Source organism: Bidens hawaiensis, unplaced genomic scaffold (assembly GCF_021521415.1).
Source record: "Bidens hawaiensis isolate Kalapana, Puna unplaced genomic scaffold, B.hawaiensis_p1.1 tig00021514_1, whole genome shotgun sequence".
Lineage (NCBI taxonomy): Eukaryota > Viridiplantae > Streptophyta > Magnoliopsida > Asterales > Asteraceae > Bidens > Bidens hawaiensis.
The window spans coordinates 280,969-305,726 of NW_027493347.1; the positions used below are offsets into that span (position 1 = coordinate 280,969).

The 24,758-nt window shown below is 36.7% G+C and overlaps 1 protein-coding gene across 1 annotated transcript; it reads right to left on the bottom strand.

Moving 5' to 3' along the window:
* Positions 1–23,869: 23,869 nt before the first annotated feature.
* On the bottom strand, positions 23,870–24,334 carry LOC143563752 (uncharacterized). The gene has a single exon (XM_077051226.1). It carries the CDS (start codon positions 24,332–24,334, stop codon positions 23,870–23,872), a length of 465 nt encoding a protein of 154 aa, XP_076907341.1.
* Positions 24,335–24,758: the final 424 nt, after the last annotated feature.

Consider the following 24,758-nt stretch of genomic DNA (forward strand, 5'->3'; position numbering starts at 1 on the left):
AACTAGATCAGCTAAGTAGGTAGCTTCGCTCAATTGAGAGTTATTCCTTTAGGCCTGTATCCCGATCAGTTTTTCTTCACCAGCATTATCATCTTTTTAAGCATCCTTTAAATAAGTTTTTAACTCAGTTGATGTTACAACTCAACAGCATAATCGTATTCTAGCGTTCAAAGATACTAATCAATGGTTTATTGGCGTTTTAAGAAAACTAATTTGGTAATAAACTAGAAACGCAAAATCGGACTTAATTTCATAAAATAGACCCGTTGTACAAATGATTTCTATAAATTGGGACTACCAAATCATTACTCGGATACAGTCGCACCCATACACACTCTCAATTTAATCAAACAGACACTCTGGAATCGAATTCAACTTCGCGTCACGAACCGAACTCCGACGAGCCATTCTCCATTAATCAAGTACGTTCAAGTGTATTTCTGAATTGATTTGGCATGTAGAATCAAACCCCTCTATCAATTTAGATCAATTAAGGCATTTGATTGTTTAATTAGGGGTTTATATGGATGGGGTCTTTTTAAAACTGTTATATTTGAACTTTTGAACCACAAATCTAAACAAGAAGAAAGCTAGCTCAGTTGGCTGGTGTTGTGAGGTTGAACTGGTTTGACCCGATATCGGACCTCACAACACACTATAATATGTATTCATTTTTTAGCTTATAATTATTTGGTTATTTTCTGTCATTTATTATTATTATTAGTTAAAACTATTTAAATATTAATCTGAATTTTTGGAACCGGCTTGCCATAGATTCGTGCCTGATATTTCATTTAAACGTTGTAGAAATTCTTTCGTTAATAGTTTCTTTTGACATGAGAATCGATATAATAAATGTTTTAGTCACTTTATTTCAATTATAACTTCAGATGACGATTTCGTTCAAAAACAAATCAATGACGTATATTGTTTTACTCCACCTATAAAATAATTACGATTGGTTAATATATATAATTATTACCAACTTTATATATAATTATTTCCACTTGTTTTCATTTTTGAACAAAAAACCCCCAAATTCATATTAAACGTCTATATCCCTAAATTGACATACATTCCAATTTCGTTTAGACTTTGTTAATTCTAGCATATCTATATTTGCTTAGGACAAATTATTTTGTTTCTCTGAACCATTACCGTGTATCCTTATTTTTGAGGTGAGTATTCATACCACTTTTTCCACTTTTACATTTAGGGATAGCATGCATTACCCACTACCAAACCCCGTTTTTTAGTTCAAGTGTCATTTGAGTTACATATTAAAATTCATCCTCATGTTATGTGTTATATTACTTGCTTTATGTTTATTTTCGTTATATGCTTAATTGTATTACTTGCTCATTTTATTTTTAAATTGGCTCAAGTATATCTCAAACTCGAATTGTATGATCATATTTTCTTCATATATGTTTGGCTTTGTGTTAACGACAATGAATACACATAGATTTTTCATTTATCCATTTCAATAATCAATACACATTTTAGTTAGTAGTTTTACGTATTCATATATGCTTATAATTGCGCTTAACATATGAATCGTAGTTTTTCACTATATATACATATTCCAAAATTATGTTTACTCACCAACTACTTGTATTTGATAGATATTTTCATACATGTTACAAGTACACTTAGGTGATTTTGATGCAAGCGAATACCACATAGTATATACCGAGAGTATATTTCAAAGAATAAGACTTAAATATTGTAGTGTTCATTTCTTTACTTTATGATAAGTTTGGTGTACATGTTTTATGATATGAATAAATATAAATAAATATTTTTCACTATAATAGTGTTACGAGCGTATGACCATCTTTAACATACTGCCCCGACATATAATTCGCCCGAGGTTGGGGTGTTACAGATTGGTATCAGATACGTGACTATAAGATAGGTGGTTAGACGTATCAACCTTGTATAGCTATAGTTTATTTTAGGCCCCCGAATTGCTTGTATACCCTATGTGCTATGTGCCTACATTTATTTTGTTCATATGCTTGTTATTTATTTATAAAATTTCATACCATCACATATACACATAACCACACACTTATCCAAGGCTTGCCTTCTCCATTGTCAAATTTTTATTTCAAGGTATCAGAAAAGATTTACATGAAGCAAGATCGAAAATTAAATATCAAAAACCATCTTATGTTATAATAATTTCCTTTTTGTTGTAAATTCAAATGTCATATTTACGTTCCACATCTCACGAATATTTTGTCGATGGGAATCCTATCTTTCTGATTTCCTCATCGCTCTGTTAGAAACTCAAACCGCAGAATGAAAGCTCAAATTACCAAAAAATTGGCCGCTGTGATCCCGACTATGATGACCAGATTTACCAGAATATCAGTGACAGCACAAACTCAGCTCCTTCAGGTTACAACACCAACACTTGTAGCTTCAAGACTTTAACTAACGCCAAACCTCCCAATTTTGAAGGATCAAATAGTACTACTGCTTTTCTTCGGTGATACGAAAGTATGGAGAGTGCTTTCTTCCATATTGAATGTCCTGATGAGAAGAAGACATGGTTCGCTTCAAGTGTCTTCAACAAAAGAGCCTTTACATGGTGGGTCAAAGAGAAATCCACTCGTGGTGCGGAGGTAGCCATAGGCTTACCACTGGATGAGCTCAAGGACATGATGAATAAAGAATTTTGTCCTCCCAACGAACTGATGAACATTGAAGTCGAATTCCGGAATCTCAAACAGGAGGATGGTAACAATGTATGTTACACTCTAACCTACGGTGGAAATGCCGGGGTTCGAACTGATTGTTCACAACTCAAAATGTACTATCATAAAATAAAATATGACAATATTTATTAAATTCATTTATTTCAATTTAAAGTGCACAAATATTCAAACATGACAAAAGCAATGCAAAACAAATAAATTATCCCAAACAAAATAGAAATATAAATAGTCTTCATTATGTTTCATAAGGTCTTTCTAGGCGTTATTCTTGTCAAACTTCAAGTCAACTGGTAACCTGCATATCTGTAAAAAATAAAGTAGATTTTGTCAACACTAGGTTGAGTGAGAATATCACCTGTTTTCATGATAAAGTAATATATATAAATAAGCAAAACAAAATAAATGCGGTAATAAACAATTAAACCGTGAGCAATTAATGTGTCAGTTGACCATTACCATGTGAGCGGGAGTTGGCTACTATGACAGTCGTATGATCATACTATAATGTGAATATGATAGACCTCTCCGAATGAAATAAAATAAACACATAAACAATTAACAAATAGCATTTGATCGAATACACAAATTATTAAGTTTGCTAGTTTGTGTATGTATATAATAATAAAATAAGTATTAGTATGCATATATCCCCAAAAATTATTAAAATCAGTAAAATAGAGGGGTACTGACCAGAATCCGAACAACGAGTCAGAAGTCGAGTTTTGGTCAGTGGCCTTAAAATCTCGAAACAAAAATAAAAGTCTTCTGGACCGAAAGTCGGTTCCGACCAGAAGCATGAGGAATTGATTAGTCAAAGTTATTGACCAATATACCCTTAAACGGGTTTGAACCAAATTGAGCCGTCAATACCCATCAATCTCAGAAATTGATTGAGGGTTATTGAAAAGTGAGTATTAGTGAACAATTCTTTGGTTAACAACTTACTCGGATAATACTTGAGTTGATGGGAAATCAAAGTCAAAGCTCAAAAAAGTGTCAAAGTCAAATCGCAGCTTGCAAACTTATAGTAATAAATAAAAAATGAAAGTTCAAACGTCGGGTTAATGGATGTGACGACTGGGAATTTAATATTTTAGTAACATCGAGGGTTTGAAGTTGGGATTTGTTTATATAATTAGTAAATCAACTTTTAGAACAAGAAACCGACTCGTTTTGGTAAACGAATAACATATTGATGACGATATTGGGTCTTGTAATTTTTAATATATTGATCAAAATATAGATAATGAACCTATACACTAGTCCATAATAGATTAAATAACTTGCAGCTCAAATTTCGTGATTTAGGGTCGTTTAGGGAAAGATTTAACATTTAACGGGAATCAAAGCCAAAATTGTCTGATCTGGGCAGGCTTCGTTCCACACGAAGGATTAGACCTTCCTTATTCGTGCCGCGCGAGGGTCGATTACCAGATTTTGATTTTTGGCATTTTTAGTCCCTGAAGTTCCAAAAATGTATTTTAAGCTATTTTAAGCGATTTTAAGAGTTTCTAAGGGCTATTTGGCACAATTTCAAGTTAAGGAATTATGAATTAAGTTAAACACAATCAATTTACTAATAATTGCATAATTTCAATGATAAGAAAGATCCGAATATATTCCCAAATCGGGTAAACAAATACGAATACTGAAAAACCAAAATGTTAAAGTATCCCCTACTTTTGTGAATTTCGTCCCGAAATTAGAGAATTATTGTAGCAAACAGATGAGGATATTTCGCCTTCATTTGATCTTTACGCTCCCAAGTAAACTCTGTGCCTTTTTTTGATTCCCAAAGAACTTTAACTTGCAGTATACAGCTTCATTTAGTGAATTTATCCTTGTGTTCCATAATCTCAACGGGTCTTTCAACAAAATTCATGATCTTATCAATACGAACTTCATCGAGAGGTATTTGAAGATTAACCTCGGCAAGACACTTCTTTAGATTCGACACGTGAAATACCGGGTGAACGTTTAAGAGTTCAATAGGAAGTTTGAGCTTATAAGCAACAGGGCTAATTCTATCGAGAATTTCGAAAGGACCAACGAAACGAGGAGTTAACTTCCCTTTCCTTCCAAATCTTACCACTCCTTTCCACGGAGATACTTTAAGAATAACACAATCACCAACATTGAATTCTAGAGGTTTCCTATGTTTATTCGCATAAATATTTTGATGACTAAGAGCGGCGAGTAAATTCTGACGGATCTGAGCAAGTCGGTCATTTCTTTAACTATTTCTTGACCAGTAATTTGAGATTCCCTGACTTCGTTACAGCAAATTGGAGAACGACACTTATGACCATAAAGGTCTTGGAAATGTGTCATTCCAATGCTTGAGTGAAAACTATTGTTATACGAGAACTCGATGAATAGTAAATGAGTATCCCAATTGCCCCCCAAATCAAAACATGAGCAAAGCATATCTTCTAGAGTTTGAATCGTATTGTGACATTTGAGCCAAAACGAGGTACACCTCAGTACGTATTTACCGATTAAGCAAATAAATGCCTGTTGCGTAATAAACGAACGATTAACCGAACGGGTCGGGTTATAACCCAGATATCTTGGGGGGCCATTTATAAGTGATATACGATCTATACAAGCTAAAATATTAGAAATATGGCCTTAGTTTGATAGCAAACAAGTTAAACGAAAACATGCTCGTTTAACCACCCACTATAGATTTACACGCGAAAGATAGTTATAAACCAAGCATTGTATCATCCGTTAAGCCGAAAAAGACTTACCAAACACTTATTTGAAATGTTTTAAGCGATCCGTGAAAATATTTTTGATTTTTACAAACATATAGTATGCTTTTATAATTTTACACAAAACTAGCCGAAAAACACTCGTTTTCGCGCTGTTTAATGCACCCGATAAGTTTTTTCACGCCAAAAACTGAACCCAAACTAAATTTGGACCGGGCTTTTCGTATTTGTGCTTGAGAAATCAGAAACTTGGGCCAAAATGGGCCCAAAGTGGGTCCATGATGGTCCGATCGCAGCAGCAGCCCCCCCTTTTATTCTTTCACATTTAAACTAGATACAAGATATTTTCAACATTTTTTCTTGAAAATTCTGGACATAAACTCTGCTCCAGCCAGAAAACTTCCAAAACCCTAAGGTAAGAGCTTTAATAAGTAGCTTTGAACTTGTTTAAACTTGTTTAGTACCATAAAAACATGTCTTGGTTACTAAAAATCATTCCTAACCGTGTAAAAATCCTAAAAATGGTCCATAAACATGTTTTGATCATACACATGGTAAGGAACCTGTTTTGATAGTTTTTTTGGCCATAAACACGGATTAAAGGGTTGAAACGACGTTTTTACGGTTCAAAAGTTCGTTTTTGTGCACTAGCCGAAACCCTAACTTAAGGGCTGTTATGTTGATGAAATATTGCTTGGTTTGTGATATAGGACTTGTACCTAGCTTGCCTAGAAGCACAAGAACCTGAAAACTTGATTAAAAGGTCGGAAACGAGCCAAACCCGCTAAGGTAATGCCGAAACACTCGCTTACGGGCTATTTTGGTTAAGGTTGTGATTTGCATATTTTTAGTACTTGAAATTTTTCAGGGACATCAGGGACCATGTCAATGAGTCCCTGTTTAAATTTGGTAATTTTTCGACCATCCGAGAATATTTGACGAATTTATTACCGAATTGGGACGTTTATTTGGGAAAAATAGCAAAAATACTTCAAAAATTATGAAATTTTTTTGGGAACTCAGATTTGATGTATTTTGATCACATATGAATTTAGAGATCATTTGGAGAAGTTTAAAGGTGTTTTGTTTATTTACGTTCGTGTGAATTTTTACAGCCGAAATTGGGCCGAAAAGAATATTGCACGAGCTTTTTACATTCTGGAATTGATACAGGTTGTTTTAGGACATGATTTGAGTAATCAGGAATTTTTGTGGAATTTTTAAAAATTGTTTGGGGTAAACGAACGATTTTCAGGCGAAATATAGCTGATAAAATGAATTTTTATAAATTAATAAATCAGTAAATAAATTCCAGAAATATTTTTATAAAAATCTACATATTTTAATTGATAAGTGGTTAAATTTTCATAATTTAATGATTAACGGTTAATTAATTATGCTAATCTGAATATTAAACAAATTCAGTTTTTATAACAACCGGCAAGTTCGCGACTAGTGAACCTGCGGAAAAATCAAAACACCAAGAGTAATCAAAAATCATATTTTTGGACTAATTAAGTAAAAATGAACTTTTCTATGAGAAACCTGGACAATCCGGGTGGATTGTGCGCGTTTCTTCTTAAATCAAACTGAATAAACGGAAACGGGCCCCGTGGCTAATCCGGGACCCCAGTATGTGATCTTTCTTTATAACTTAATCATTTTATTAACCAACACGTTTACCCAAGCTTATTTTCCCATAACTGTTTTCTGAACGCGTAAACGAACAACTTGGCCCAGCTGGAAAAACGGGAGTCTGAGCCAAGTTCGGTTTTAAGTATTAGACATTGAACAACATCACAACCTAAGCCTATTGCCACTTTCTGGGCGTTCCAGCTACACCCAAATTAGTTATACAGCCCAGTTTAGTATTGAGATTATAATAATATTAAAATATTAATACTATTATAATATTGATTATAGGAACTACTGATAGCAGACCAAACGAACCACGAGCTGATACAGTACTGATTATCGACTAAACCGTGAGTTTCATGACCCCACTTTTAAACTGTTTTACGAACTTTTGGGGTGAAAAGCATGTTTGCTTATATCTATATACTTATCTGAAACATGTAATGATGTGAATTATCTAAGTGCTAACACACGAAAGTCCCCACGATCACAGTGATTAACTTCGAGCCGGTGGCTTGTGAATAGTACTATTGGTTTGACAAACCCAAACGGAGCCGGCACGGTTTGCCGAGACACCAAAACCGTTTGCACCTGACCATAATTTTTACGAACCAGCTATGTAGTGTTAGACATAGCTACCGGGGCATGTTGTGGGCGGAAAAGGGCCACAGTGGTTGATTGAGCGTGGGAAATGGAGGCACGCAGCACGAACAGTCCAGGCTTCACTGTAGCTTAGCATAATTACATCACATACATCGTTTACATACATACATACTTATCTCATGATTACAAGTGCTGACTTGTGAATACTCATTACTGTTTTCTTCAAACTCGTGAAACTCACCAACTCTAGTAGTTGACCCGTTTTAAACTGCTTTTCAGGTGTACCTAAATCAGAATGATTGGGTGATCTGTCAAGTGCCTGAAGTGTGTGGTTGATGCTATGTGAATAGAAGCAAGGGTGTTAGTAGTAAGAATGTATAGTTAACGAACTAGTTTTGTTTGTATCGCCTTGACTGTAAAACAATGATAGAACGAAGAAATGTAATATATTGTAAATTAGTTTGTAATGTTTCTTTATAAACAATGTGTTGATATCAGAGGTGTCTGTTACATTCCCGTTTTACGCTTCCGCATTGTGCTAGTCGGGGTGTGACACGTATGCTTAGACTCACCATCGGATTGTAGATGATAGGCAGTACCGAGATTGAAACGAGTTCCAATGCTGACTGAAGTGACTTCCAGAAAAAAGAAGTAAAAAAACCATCTCTATCGGAGATAATGATTAAAGGAGTTCCATGATGATAGACTATCTTCTCCACATAAATTCCTTCCAATTAATCCACAAAATATGTTTCCTTGATGGGTATGAAATGACCGGATTTCGTCAAACGATTAATGATTATGTTGAGTCGGATATCTACAAAGGAAGATCGGAATCTTCTCAACCTCCTATAGAAATCAGCAAAGTATGAAATATGAGCAAGCATAGATCATCGAGCATGATTTACTACTTCGAGCATGGTATTTCAGCATATTTTTCTAAGTGTGAAGGCTTCGAGCAAGCTACACTTCTCCGAGCAAGAGCATTCATCTATCGAGTATGGATTGCCAATTGAGCAAACAACTTGATCATTCAAGTTTTAGCCAAGTGATCCGAGCACAGGATGTCCGAGCACAATGGTGACGAGCATGGATGCTATAAGAAAATGTCAATGTTCAAAGTATAGACTTCGAGCATAATTCAGTTTCGAGCAAGATTCACATCCGAGCATGCTGAAGATTTGCTCAATAAGTTTGAGGCATAATTGAAGACATCAAGAAGAATATGCTTGCTCGAAGGACAAATTCGAGCAAAGCAAGGGTCAAGAAGGATGAAGACTGTTAGAGGAGAATAATTTCTATTTGTAATTATTCTAAGTAAAGTATGCTCGAAGTATCTCATCGAGCATACAATGCATATCATGTCTGCTCGAGCAAGATACATATCATGCTCGAAGACTTTCACACTTGTATTTTATCTTTCAATCATTATGTAATAATTAGGATATTGGAATGTGGAAATCTGAGTGAGGAAGGAAAGAAGCTTTTCTGAATGTCTATGAGACAAATGAAGCCACATATGAAAATCAGATTAAAAGTTTGGAGGAAGATTGTATGTAAGCCTACATGACTCAATCAATAATGACTGTTGAGATTGAAGGTCTGAAGAAGATGTATGCTGATGAGAAACTCAAGAACTCTGAGTTACTAATTCAAATGGAATTTCTGAAAAATGTTTTATCTACTGGAAATATAGTTGGATTTGTGGATAAGATAACCCCTGAAGAGAAATACAAAAAGGTGCCACAACCTTTTTGTGATAAATATCCTCTTAAGGTGGACAAAGAAGTGTGAGATTGTGACTGTGAATGCAGAAGAAGAGTTTCTCTTCAAGGAGAATTCTGAATCAAAAGAAAGAGAAATGACAAAGCATGCTGAAAAGAAGAAATGGAGTGAATACTCCAGTGAAGAAAGCACCTACAGTTGCAGAAGTGACAAATCTTCAGATGGCAAGAAGAAAAAGAAAAAGGCCACAAAGAAAAGAAACATTGAACAAATTCAAGGCTACCAAAAACAACCCCTAAACTGAAGAAGCACTATGAAAGGATGAGAAGAGAACATAAGGTGTTTAATATATGTGAAAGACCTCAAACCAAGAACAAGAATGATAAATCAGAGAGCTACACATATGATTAACACTCTCCCATTTATCAAGTGTTCTCCAGTCATGAGCTGTTTGACATTGGGGATGTTGAATATGCACCTATGAGAAGGTATGTATCTAATCAAGCTACAAGTTCCTCAAGTTCTCCCACTAAACTGAAGAAGATCACCTTTGTTAAGGAAAAGTATCCTCAAATACCTGATATCAACAAGCCAATCAAGATGGACTTCACCAATTCTTTATGCCATAAAACCTCTTTAGGTTTTGACTTCCAAAGCCCAGTGACAAGATCAAGGAAAAGCATCTGCTTGAAGACATGGGAAGCTTTGCAAAGGTGTGGTGTAAGAAGTGTGATGCCTATGGACATCACACTGATTCATATTAGATTGTTGAAGAGACATTTGAAATTCCTGACATTGTTGGTGGATTTGATATGAAAGGATACAAAGAAATGTATGAGAAGTATTTGAATGGAGAAAGGAGTTCTTCTAATGATGAGAATCCGAGGTTAATGCTGGAAAAGTGGCTAAAGTCAGCTTTAAGAATCAATGAAGAATCAAAGGCTGCTGACAATCTTGTCAAGGGAAGAAGGTCAAATGAGAAAGGAAAATCCAAGTTGGGACCTGGTGTCCTGAATAGATATGAGAATTTTCTCCTAAAGCAAGGATTTGAACCAAGGGGCTTTAAATGGAAAACCAAGCAAGAGATGAACAACTGGAAGGACAGTGCCATTGACAAAATTGAAGAAAGTATCAAGTTACCAGTTGAAAATGAGTCTGATTTTGATGAATCATGTGAAACAGTATATGAAGATCCAGTTCCAACTCCTGTTGAAGTTCAAAATGATTCTGACTTACAAACTGATTCGGTTTGTAGCTCAAACTGTAACTGATCTTTATGCATGTGTATATGCAGGAACAATCCTTGGAAGGAAGTGATATATGATACTTGGATAGTGGATGTTCCAGGCATATGACTTGTGACAGGGAAGCACTAATCAACTATGAAAGAAAGTTTGAAGGACCTGTTGCCTTTGGAAGTGATGTGAATTGAGGAAAGATTATAGGAAGAGGCACTCTAACAAATGGCAAAGCATCTTTTGAGAATGTGCTGCATGTTGAAGGACTACAATATAACTTACTCAGCATTTCTCAAGTTTGTGATAAAGGATACGAGGTTGCCTTCAATGATGAACATTGCCTGATTCTCAAGCCTGAATTTGTCATCCCACCAGAAATGATTATGATGATGGCTCCAAGGAATGAGAACCTCTATGAGCTGAGAATGAAGAATGCAATCTCTAGAGGTGGTTCATGTTTTGTCTCTAAAGCTACTGAAAGTGAAACCAAACTGTGGCATAGGAAGATGTGCCACATGAATCTCAAGAACATGAACAAACTAGTCAAAGGGGAGCATGTGTTGGGACTTCCTACCAGGGAATTCAAATTGGAAGAAAAATGTTCCTCATGTCTCAAAGGAAAGAAACATAAGTCATCCCATAAGAAAAAAATGATAAATTCAATTGATGAGGTGCTAGAATTACTTCACATGGATCTGTTTGGTCCTGTAAGTGTTCTAAGCATTGGGAAGAAGAGATTCTGTTTAGTTATCACTGATGATTTTTCAAGATTTACATGGGTCTTCTTCATGGGAAGCAAAGATGAAACTCTAGAGCTAATCAAGACCTATGTCTTGAAAATGGAAAATCAATTGGAGAAAAGAGTGAAAGTGATTAGAAGTGACAATGGGTCAGAGTTCATTAATGGACTGATTGAAGAATTCTGCACTTCTAAAGGGATCTTTCAACATCATAGTGCTCCAAGAACCCCTGAGTAGAATGGTGTAGCAGAAAGAAGAAATAGAACATTAATTGAAGCTGCAAGGACCATGATAGTTGATGCAAACTTACCAGTGACTTTCTGGGCATAAGCTATCAACACTGCATGCTATGTGCAAAACAGGATTCTTCTGAACAAAGCTAACAACAAGACTCCATATGAGATTATCTTCAAAAGAAAACCTTATGTGAAGTTCTTGAAACCTTTATGTTGTAAGTGTTCATTGCTAAACACAAGGGAGTATGTTAAAAGTTTCAGTCCAAATCACTGGAATGTTTCTTTGTTGGATATTCAACTCAATCAAAGGCCTATAGAGTTTATGTTAAAGAACACATGGTAGTAACTGAGTCCTCTGACATAATCTTCAATGAAAATCACTTTAAGAATGTATATGGACCCAAATGGCTGTTTGACCTGGAAAAGATGATCAAATCATTCAAGATCTATAATGAAGACATGGATGATAGCATGTTCAGAACAAGCATTGAAGAGAAAGGAAAGCAAAGGCAGATTGATATAGACAAGCTGTGGTTATCAGTTGCATTAGGAAAAAATGGATTCACTTTTGAAAGAAGCAATCAAAGACCAACTGAAGTGGAGATCTATGACCATGAAGCTACAAATGAAGTATCCAATGAAGGTCCAAGTGAAATGGAGAGTGAACAACCACAGAGTCAACAGCAGAGTCAACCTGAAGAAACAGACATATTTGAAGACAGATTTCAGTCTTTGTTTGATTCTCTTCAGATTGGAACTAATGAAGCCTCCTCATCTACAAAAACTCAAAACCAAGTGATCACTAAAGCTCAAGAAGCTCCTCAATGAGATAATCCTGATGTGAAAATGATAAATCTTTAATCAGAAATTATAGCAAATCAGATTGTTCAGACTACCTCTATAGAAAGAAATCATCCTGCAGAGAAAATTATTGGTGACTTGCATGAAAGACTGACAAGAAGTTCGTCTGAGAAGGCAAACATATGCCTCTATGCCTGTTTTCTATTCCAAGTTGAACCAAATAAAATCAACCATGCTTTAAAAGACAACAACTGGGTAGATGCCATGCAGGAGGAGTTGGTTCAATTCAGAGACTTACATGTCTGGGATCTAGTTGACAAACCCAGAGGAAAATATGCAATTGGCACCAAGTGGGTCTTTAGGAACAAGAAGGATGAAAGAGGGATAGTGATCAAGAACAAAGCAAGGCTGGTGGCTCTAGGGTGCTTACAAGAAGAAGGAGTAGACTTTGAAGAAGTCTTTGCCCCTGTTGCAAGACTAGAGGCCGTCAGAATCTTCCTAGCATATGCAGCATCCATGAACATCAACGTCTATCAATTGGATGTCAAGTCTGCATTTCTGAATGGGAAGATTGATGAGGAAGTGTATGTGACACAACCACCTGGATTTGAAGATCCAATCCATCCAAACAAGCTATACAAGCTAAGTAAAGCATTTTATGGATCACATCAAGCTCCTAGAGCTTGGTATGATGAGCTTTCAAACAACCTGTTGGATAATGGCTTCTGCCGTGGAGCCATTGACAAGACTTTGTTTTATAAGAAATGGAAGAAAGATCTCCTGCTAGTACATATGTATGTTGATGACATCATTTTTGATTCAGCAAATGAAAAAATGTGTAAAGATTTTGAACAAGTGATGAAGTCAAAGTACAAAATGAGTTCCATGGGAGAAATGAACTTCTTCCTTGGACTACAAGTACAGCAGAACGCAGATGAAATTTTCATAAATCAATCAAAATATGTTCAAGAAATACTCAATAAATTCAAGTGCCAGGATTAAAAGATAGTTTCCACACCAATGGACACACATGAGAAGATGGTAACTGATGAAAAGGGGGAGCCAGTGGACCAGCATGAGTATCCGGCCAAGATAGGATCATTGATCTATCTGACAGCATCTAGGCCAGATATTATGTTTGCTGTGTGTGTTTGTGCAAGATTTCAAGCTAATCCCAAGGTCTCCTACATGTTGGCAGTGAAGAGGATTTTAGATATCTTAATGGAAAACCATACTTAGGAATTTGGTACCCAAAGAACCCCTCTTTTGACTTGATGGCCCATACAGACAATGACTATGATGGTTGCAATATGAGTAGGAAGTCAACTTTAGGAGGCTGCCAGTTTCTTGGAAACAGGTTGGTATCTTGGCAACGCAAGAAGAAAACTACAGTGTCCATCTCAACTGCTGAGGTTGAGTACATTGCTGCATCTGCTTGCTGTGCACAGGTTCTATGGATCTAAAATCAACTGCTGGATTATAGTCTGAATTTCTTACTCACTCCTATTTTAATTGATAATATTGCTACAATGTTTATTGTTAAAAATCCTGTTCAACACTCTAAGACTAAGCACATTGAAATTAGGCATCATTTTATTATGGACTATAGTGAAAAAGGCTTAATAGAAATGAAAAGGGTAGATACCTCTGATAATTTGGCTGACTTGTTCACCAAACCTTTAGATAAAACCAGGTTTCATTTTCTACTAAAATTCCCAAGTATGATAAATTCTGATGAAATCTGATTAATGATGTGTGCTTAAGTGAGATGCTTACTTACTATGTGTACTACTCACTGTGACTAATTGCATTATTTTTTGCTATATGCTTAACTGATAATTTTGATTGAATGAATCATGCTTGATGAATTATTTGTGTTGAAAATAACTTGTATTTGATGTTCATGTGTATTGTACTTAAAATATGTGCATACTTGATATATTTTGTGTGATTTGAGTATTTCGAGCATGGATCTGTGCTTGATAGTGTGTTTGTTGCTCCTCGAGCATAAACAAGTACCACTTGAGAACTTTCAAGTATTTCGAGCACAAGTGACGTGTTTCTGTTGTTCGAGCATGGATATATGTACTGGAAAACTTTCTAAGCATTTCTAGCACAAGTCTATTGCTCGAGCACAATGATTAAGTCTTGAACTTTCATGGAAGTCTTTCGAGCATATGTATTAAAATGATAGATTTCATGGTTGCTCGACAGAATTCTGAGCATGCTCGATAGAATTCTTGTGTGCTCGAGTGAAAGACCAGTCAAGACTGTATGAGTTTGCTGATTGTGTGAATCTTAAGTGCTGTTTGTGAGTTATGTGTGCTTGATCGACAAAATGTTTTCCAAAATCAAGTGTAACATGAATTTCTCAAAGAATGTGAATTTTTGAAAACATAAATGCTTTTTGACTATGCAAACAGTTTTTGGTGAACTCATAAGAGAAATGATAAGATTATTCATTTACAAGCTTTGAAGAAGCTTAAACTGTTTTTCCATATAGAGATAGTATCCAACCTTATGGGAAATGATAATACATTGTTTAATTTCCTAACACATTAACTATAGGCTTAAAAGGTTTATGCCCAGTCATTGACAATTTGTATGGTATCTTCTCATGAGTGTAATTACCTATGTGATAGAAACATAATGATCATGCTAAGCCAGATGTGGTGATACATTTGAAGATTAAGGTATGTTCACTAACACATCTCTCCGAATGGTAGGCAGAAAGGTCATTATCCAGTCATACACGAGCCTGTTGGTGTTTTGGTCACATAAAAAAGATTTATTTATCTTCAAATCTGAGCAGAAAGAAAGGATAAATATACATACTAGTTTATATATAAAAAAAAGAAAATTATTAAAAATAAAATATATTTTTAAATAAATTCAGACTTAAAGGGGCTCCAAGGGAACTACAGGGGTGGGGCATACAAATAAGTCCTAAACACCCTGAGTGTAAGGCATGTAAGTCCGGATGGCTTGTAAGTCCAACGTTTAACCTTAAAATTTGACTTTTTATGTAAATCTGCTTAAATTCTAAAACCATTTTGACCAAGGCATCAAGGGGTTGAAGTCAAATTGGGGTGACTTGGAGAAAGCCAAATAAGCCTTGAGATGAGATTAGGGACAACCTGAAGTCCAAAGTGTTGACCATTATAAACTTATGCATTAATTAAACTTTAAGTATATCACAAAAAGCTATGATAATCATGCTAAGTGCTAATACAGAATGTCAACCTGACTTAAATCATAATAAGGCCGACCATGTAATGTTGTGAAAGTAATTAAACAATATGATCCCATGTTGAGATCTTTCTATAAAACTATTTTGAAGTGACCTATCAACTGAATTTTGATCTCTTATACACCTTAAACTTAAGCTTGAGTCTGAAAAACGTCTTCCATGATACATCTTAGTGATTTAAGCAAAGTTTTTGTGTGTACATGTCCAATGTGTTGAAAAAATGTTTATGTGTTTCAAATCTATGTTCTGAAATGGTTAAAGTGCTTTCGAGCGTAATACTATGACTAATACTATGTCTGTTACACATCGAGCACACTGATGTGATGTGTAATTGAATTTAAGTCGTTCGAGCATAGATCAAGCCCCACGAGCCACTATTTTGATATGATAAATTTCTCTCAAGTGTTTTCGATCATGCATGTACTTCACAAGCACATGATCTGTCATGATAGATTTTTAAGTGTAGTCGAGCATGCATATACTCTACGAGCATAGGTGTTCACAGGATTATTTATTAAGTATGTTCGAGTGGAGTTAAGATGATGTTCTTAATGTGTCTCGAGTATGAATGATTCACTGAATATTTCTAATAAGTACTTCAAGCACATAGATTGAGAGTTATGATTGAGAATTTGGTTTTAAGTACCTTCGAGCATGCTACATATCACGAGCATGCTAGTCTGAATTACAATGAATTTGAACACTCTCGAGTATGACCCAATACTCGAGCATGTGATGGCTCATTTTCATTAACATTTGGCTAAGGCATCGAGCACGAGTATATTTGAGAAAACTGTCTTGAGTACACTAGTCTTCGAGCAACTTAAATGAACATTTAAGTATGAAGAGCAGGACTTGGGAAAGGTCCTCAAGTACAGTGGGAGACAGCTGTTTATTTGGCTGTTTGCCCGAGCAAGGAAGGTACATTTATTTTGAATTTCATGACAACTGTAGTGCACTAGACGACAAATCTGTGCACTACTGACCAAACGTTAGGTATAAAAGGGGAGTTAGAAACTTTTTCGCTCATTTCATTTCCCTCTTTCAATCTAATATGCAAATCTTCTTGCTTGTGTCTCCCCTGCTTACTTAGATATCTTCTTGTGTGCTAAATACTTCTTCGAACATAGCCATTTGCTCTATTTTGACCTTGGTAAGATATCGATCATCGTCATCGTATCCCCAAGTTGCGAAATTAGGGTTTCTGTTGACTATTTACTGATTGCTTACTTGATTTTGTGTAGGTACGCATACGACTACGGAACAGATCTGATGGCAATGAAGTTCGAATCTAGACACAATATGTGCACTCTGTTGGAAGTAAATGATGACAATAGGGAGTTGGAGTTAATCATCAATTTCCTTAATAACTCCAAGTTGAGGGTAGCATTGACTGAGAACCCCACCATATACAGGAAGCATATTACCGATTTCTAGGGCTCTGCTACTTATGCTAATGATATCGATGGGATGAGAATTGAAGCCTGTGTTTTGAATCAAGACATTGAAATCATTGAAGCATCAATTAGAGAGGCACTCTGATTAAATGATAATCTTGAGGTGCTGCCTTCATAGTCGGTTCCCAGACTACTGCGAGTATTTCAAGAAACAATGGGATATCAGGGAGGTTTAAATGAGGGACAATTTCAGAAAGGAAGCTTTCCCATGATCTACAGATTCCTGATACATCATGTTATACAGTCCCTGTCTCCACGGAGAGGAACTCGGACTTTGTTGAGCAAAGAACTGGCCACCATGACAGTAGCCATCTTGTATCAACAACCATTCAATTTCTAAAGATTTATTTTCAATGGAATGATTTCAAATGCTGAGAAGGAGGTGAATAAGAGATTTCTTATGTACCCAAGATTCCTCCAGATTCTCATTAACAGGTCTCTACAAAATCTACAACTGACAGGAGAAGTTCTCAAACTGCAGGACCCTAATATCTGTCAAAGAATGAAGGATGCAAGGTGTAAATTCACTGACAATACCGAATAGGATGTTCTCCCTTGGTTACTTGTTCTTGCTCTGGGAGTGATTGATTTACCTCACACTCCTGTACATAGTGAAGATGATATAATGAAGGTGATGATGATGCAGATGTAGGTGGAAATGATGAGGGTCTTAATGATGATAACAATCCAGATGATGGAAATGATGGTGCTAATAATGAACTAATTGTTGAACCAATTGCACCTGAAGCTGAGGTTGTGGAGCTTAATGATGAAGTGAATGACCCTGTTGATCATGAAATTGTTGAGGTTGTAGGTTCTTCACCAGTTACTGATAACACGGTTGATGAACCAACTAATGATGATATTCTATCCTCACCTACCACCACAGAACCAATATATTCGAGTCCAGAACCAATACAAGACACATCATTCCCCACACCACCATTTCACCTATTGATGACCCACCTCATTTCTCATCACCCACATCACCACCAGTTCAAACCCAACAACTAACACGCATCTCTACACCACCATCCTCCCCTATTCATGAACCTATTCAGGCTACACCTGTCTCTTATAATATGCCATCACCTGAAATCTCTTCACCAGAACCACTTTCTAAGCCTGATTTTCCACCCACTCAGGGGATACCACCCTCAAGCCTAAATGTTAACACCCTCATTAATGAAAATGACAATTTGGAACTTGAGAATGTGATGTTAAAAGAGAAGAATGCCTTTTTCGAACAGAAGAACATGTCCCTAGAGCTAGCTCTACAGCAAGCCCTGATCAGGATTCAAACCCTGGAGCAGGCTGAGGTTGAGAAGACCTCAGATGCACCAAAACAGGGGGAGAACGTCCAACAACAAGCAGACACTCTAAAATTCTTAACAGAACAATGCGAAGAGGCCAGTGAAGATGAAGCAGAGGTGGGGACATCCAATGCACTTGAAATGATTAATGAAGAGTATGTAGAAGAAAAATTGGATGAGGGGGGAGTCATAGAGGAAGAAGAAACTGAAGAGGATATTGTAAAAAGAAAACAGAAAGGGAAGGGGATTGCATTCACAGCTGAAGACTTACATCCCAAATCTGTACGCAGAACGCAATCTGGAGATGAGATGCTATAAAGGGATGAGTCGGTTCAAACGGTAATCGAACTGATAAACCAAGAGAGAGAGAGAGAGAGAGAGAGAGAGAGTAGTTGTTGGAGAAGATGAAGAGGAGGTTCCTCAAGAAGTGCTGGAGGCACTTATTGAGATGAAGAAGAAGGAAAAGGAAGAAGAGAGACTAAAGAAGGTAACTGATGAGGCCATAGGGGCTGCTATGGAGGCACTTAAAAAGCAACAAGCTGAAGAACGTACTCCAATAGCACAAACAGTTGATGAGCTCGAACCTGCACAGCCTGAACTAGAGCCTGAAGTTGAAATTGAATTTGGTCTGGGCGTCCAAGAAGAACCCAAAAAGAATGAAGGACCGACAATGCCATGGAACACATATGTGAAATTCATTTCCCAACTGGTCATGCTCAGAACCTATCATGATATGTTGTTGAATCCAGATGAGCATGCACCAGAAACCGTGGCAGCAGCAGAAAGCCTCAAGCAGCTGAGCGTGAAGAGAAATGGAAGGCTAGCCAGCTGTTATTAACTGATAAACCAGAGCCAAGAGTTGATGAAGTGACTGATGATGAGCCTCATGTCAATGAACCAAGAATAGAAGAAATTTTTGATGAAGAGCCAGTCACACAAGCAGATGAACCAATAATAACTGAGCCTGAACTTGATGTAAGGGGGGCGTTGAAAAGAAAAGAAATATATGAAGTTGTGACCCCCAAACCAAAAACACAAAAATCTGTGAAGGTTTACAAAAGAAGAGAAGCACAACCCAAGGTTGATGAAGGGTATCAGACAAGTAAAAATGAAGAACCTAGGATTGGAGCCCTTCATAACTTGGATGAGCATATTGAAATTGATGAAGAAGAAGAAAGAACAAAGAAAAATGATGATAAAGAAAAGGAGGACAGAGCCTATCTATTGAGCCTAAAATATGACATGAAATATCTTCAAAGATTAACCAAGGAAAAGATCACAGAAGAGGTTGAGGGCTGGAGAAGCAGAGAGTCTAAAAGAGAATTCCTGATAAAAGTTGGACATAAGCCTGCCTTTCTAAACTTACAATCATTTGAAACATTTGAAAGAATATACCAAAATGCTCTAGTAGATGATGTTGCTAACTATGTGGAGAAAGTGAGCAAGAAAAGAAGTGAAGGTGAGAAAGTAAATAAAGAGGCTGAAAGAAGCAAAAAGAGATTAGAAAAGGAGGCCAGGGATGAGAGGGAATATGAAGAGTTGAAGAGCAAGCACAAAGACATAAAATTTTCACAACTGCATGGATACAACTACAACTCTCTGATTAACATGTCTCTTGATGAACTGAAAAGAAAGTACAAATGGTCAAAGATTCCCACAAGGATCGAAAATGCACTGCTGACTACGAAAGGGAAAGAAAATTGAAGTTGCAGTTGCAAAAAGAGAAGGAAGAAGCCGAAAAGAGAGAAGCAGAAGTGACTGAATGGTTTAAAGATCAACAGAGAGTCCAAACCTTGATATATATTATGATGGACAAGGGAATGACCGAAGATGAATTTGATAACATGCCTCATGATCAACTTGTTGAAATCTATCATAGAGAGCAGAGGTTATTTCTAGAAACTGAAAGAAAAACTGAGAGAAGCCAAGCTGAAACAGCAAGAAGAGGAAAGGGCTTACATGATAAGCATACTCTGAAAAGAGGTGCGAATGTAGGAAGATTAATGACGCAAATGAATGAAACCATCAAAAAATGGTTTGGAGAGTCAGAAATAGAAGAAGCGAAGTAGAATCCACCAATGAGCACAAGCAGAATTGCCATAAGGTCAGAGATTGTGAGGCCTAAACCAAAGAATTTAAACTTGCCCACACATCTGTACTTCGATAAAAGATCAAAGACCTTGAGAGTGGTGACTGAAGATAATGAAGAAAGTTTAATAATCTTTAGAGATGACTTAAGAAGCTTCTCAAAGGAACAACTGCAAAAAATGGCTGAATTGGACCTTTATGACAATCAAGAGAGAAGCCAACTTGCTGGACAACAGAGAAATGACCTCTCAAAGTTTATAAAAGAACAATATGATAAGGGTTTCCCATTTCTCAAGCAGAAAAGGAGAGAAGCACGCAGTGAGGCTAAAAGAGAGAGAGGAAGAAAAAGAATCAATGAGGTTCACACTTTGGAACTCTATCTATGGGACTCAAAGAAAAGCAAAACTCATTAGGCAATCAGCTACAATGGAAAACGGAAAACTTTGAAAGAGTGCTTAGCCATGAGAAGGGAGATGATGGAGCCAAACTCTTACGTGCAACAAAATGGCAGAATTGCTCATCTCACCTACAACTGAAACAGAGACTCTATATCACTAAGAAATGCATCAGGAGGGACTATTGCAGTGGTTGAGTATGATGAGGATCCACGATTTATACACATCTAAGACCTACAAGACATTATCAATGCAGATTTCCCACTTGATTCTGAAGATGGAGTATAGTTGGATATGTTCAAACAGAAGGCTGCCTTAGTAATACTCCGAAAAGAAAAGGCTGTTGAAAGGAGCCAGGGAAGAAGATAGCAGGATGGAGCTTAAGGATGATCAAATTTATTCCTGTTTATCTTTATTTTGTTTGTCATAATGTATTTTGATGTTTAATGCCTATATGGCAGAATTCCCTTATGTAATGTAATGATATATATGCCTAAATTGACTATCTTAGAATCTTGATACATTTGTAACTATGTGCAGATATGTTTTGGTGCATCTGAGCTTGTTCCAATCTAGGGGGAGATTATTGAGATATCTACAAAGGAATATTAGAATCTTCTCAACCTCCTTTAGAAATCAGCTAAGTATGGAATACGGGCAAGCATAGATCATCGAGCATGACTTACTACCTCGAGCATGGTCTTTCAGCATATTCTTCTAAGTGTGAAGGCTTCGAGCAAGCTACACTTCTCCGAGCAAGAGTATTCTTCTATCAAGTATGGATTTCCAATCGAGCAAACAACTTGGTCATTCAAGTTTTAGCCAAGTGATCCGAGCACAGGATGTCCAAGCACAATGGTGATGAGCAAAGATGCAATAAGAAGATGTTAATATTCAAAGTATAGACTTCGAGCATAATTCAGTTCCGAGCAAGATTCACGTCCGAGCATGCTGAAGATTTGGTAAATAAGTTTAAGGCAGAATTAAAGACATCAAGAAGAATATGCTTGCTCGAAGGACAAGTTCGAGCAAAGCAAGAATTAGTCAAGAAGGACGAAGATTGTTAGAGGAGAATAATTTCTATTTGAAATTATTCTAAGTATGCTCGAAGTATCTCATCGAGCATACACTGCATATCAAGTTTGCTCGAACAAGATACATATCATGCTCGAAGACTTTCACACTTGTATTTTATCTTTCAATCATTATGTAATAATTAGGGGATTCTAGAAGGAATGTCAGGGTTTATAAATAGGGTCCTAGGTTTCCATTTAGGGAACAACATACGAGAAACATTAAAATGAAAATTCATTTTGTCTCATCGTATAGCCGCCGCCGCCTTCACGAAACCCTTGACATTCCTTTCACTGTTTCATTGAATGATGTATTAAATACAGTGAATCTTTGTCTTTGATTTTGTTCTTACGGACTGTTATTTATTGTTTTGTTATCATTATATCACACCTTCGGTCCCATCCATTGAATATCCTGATTCCGCCGGGATATTCTATAGGCCTTTGGGTTATTAAATCTGTGTGTTCTTGTCAACCTGTTTAAGGTTTGCATCAGATTTACGGTCCTGACTGATGACCCAAATACTATCATGTTGCTTTCGGGTAGAAGGAAGCTTAGTAATGAAGTCCATAGCAATATCTTCCCACTTCCAAAGGTTGTTCAATTAAACTAAAAGGCCGATGATGCTCAGCTTTTACCTTAGAATATGTGAGACATTTCGAAACATAACGAGTAATGTCTTTCTTCATTCCGGGCCACTAATAGAGGGAACGAAGATCGGCATACATTTTATCTGCACCGGGATGAACAAAAAATGGTAACTTATGAGAGTGTCGGCCACAACATTCACTTTCCGGGTTGGTAACGAATCTTGCAATCTTAATCGTTAAGCAATTCGGCCCAACGATGTTGTCTCATATTGAATTCTTTTTTATCAAAGATGTGTTGGAGACTCTTACGGTCAGTAAACACTACGCATTTGGTACCATAGAGATAGTGCCTCCTAATTTTCAAGGAAAATATGACAGTAACAAGTTCAAGATCATGTGTCGTGTAATTCTTTTCATATACCTTGAGTTGTCTTGAAGCGTACGTGATAACATTGCCTCGTTGCATGAAAATGCAACCGAGACCTTGATTAGAAGCATCACAGAAAACGATGAAATCTTTATTACCTTCGGGAAGAGCAAGAATAGGAGCATTGCAAAGCATGTACTTTAGGGCTTGAATAGCTTATTGTTGCTTTGACCCCCACTCATAAGTTTTACCATTGTTAGTTAGAGCGATGAGGGGCAACGCAATCTTTAAAAAGTTCTGAATGAAACGACGGTAATATCCTGCCAAACCAAGAAAAGAACGAAGTTTGATGGGAGAAGTCGGTGTTTTCCATTTCTTGATATCTTCAATTTTAGCGGGGTCGACGTGGATACCTTTTTCGTTGACGATATGGCCCAAAACTCAACTTCCTTAAGCCAAAACTCACGCTTCGAAAACTTGGCGTATAATTGTTCCTTCTGTAGGAGGTCAAGAATAGCATGTAGTTGCTCTTTGTGATCGTTTTCGTATTTTGAGTAGATCAAGATATCATCGATGAAAACAATTATGAATTTGCCCAAGTAGGGTTTACACACACGGTTCATAAGATTCAAGAAAACCGCGGGTGCATTGGTTAGCCCAAAAGGCATAACACGAAATTCGTAATGCCCATATCGAATACAGAATGTGGTATTGGGAATGTCATCTTCGTTAACACGAAGTTGATGATAACCCTAAAAGAGATCAATCTTTGAGATACATGTGGCTCCTTGAAGTGGCTCGAAAGGATCATCGATGCAGTAACGGTTCTTGACGGTGAGTTTGTTGAGTTCCCGATAATCAATACACTTGTGGAATGAATCATCCTTCTTTTTCACAAATAAAACAGGTGCACCTCAAGGAGAAGAACTTGGGCGAATAAAACTCTTGTTCGAGAGTTCTTGTAGCTGATTCGAAAGTTCTTGCATTTCATATGGTGCAAGACGATAGGTTGCTTTGGCAACGGGATTTGCTCCAGGTACAAGGTCAATACGGAATTTGACTTGACGAATAGGAGGGAGCCCAAAAACGTCATCAGGAAAGATGTTGCGAAAATTACGCACAATCGGGGTATCTTGAATCTTCTTCTTATCATGATCTTTTTCCACCACAAGTGCTAAGAAAACAATGTAGTTCTTACGTAGATAACTTTGAGCTTGAAAACACGACCTGAGATTAAGCTTAGAAGTAGGTGCACTACCAAAAACTTTAAGAATACGACCATTTTTTAGAGGTATACGAAGAAACTTCTCGAAATATACAACCTCGACATGATTTAGAGCAAGCCAATCCATTCCAACAATAACATCAAAACTACCCATTTGCATAGGAATAAGATCAATACGGAACTTGATCTTATTTAGAGTTAGGACACAACCTCTAATAACCGAATCATTAAAAATAGAGTTCCCATTTTCTACTTATATGGTAAAAGGCTTAGGCAAAATCCAAATAAATAAAACTCTTATCGGCAACAGTATCGAACAACACCGAAGCAGAATGATCATTGATAGAGAACATACCATTCACCACATTACTGGAACTCTGAGCTTGTTTCACATTAATAATAGAAAGCAAGACCATTAGAACCATGAGGCGCTTGAGCAGCCTAGTTAGTTGGAGAAGCTTGGATAGCTGGTGCTTGAACAGTTGCATGAGGAGGAGCCATGAGCTGAGGAACTTGCGGGGGTATAGGTGTGAGGTGCAAAACTTTATGGGATCGGAGGTTGGCATGTTTGAACTTGG

What these genes read in the sequence shown, in the direction of transcription:
- LOC143563752 (XM_077051226.1), bottom strand. Translation starts at nt 24,334, where the DNA reads ATGGGTAGTTTTGATGTTATTGTTGGAATGGATTGGCTTGCTCTAAAT.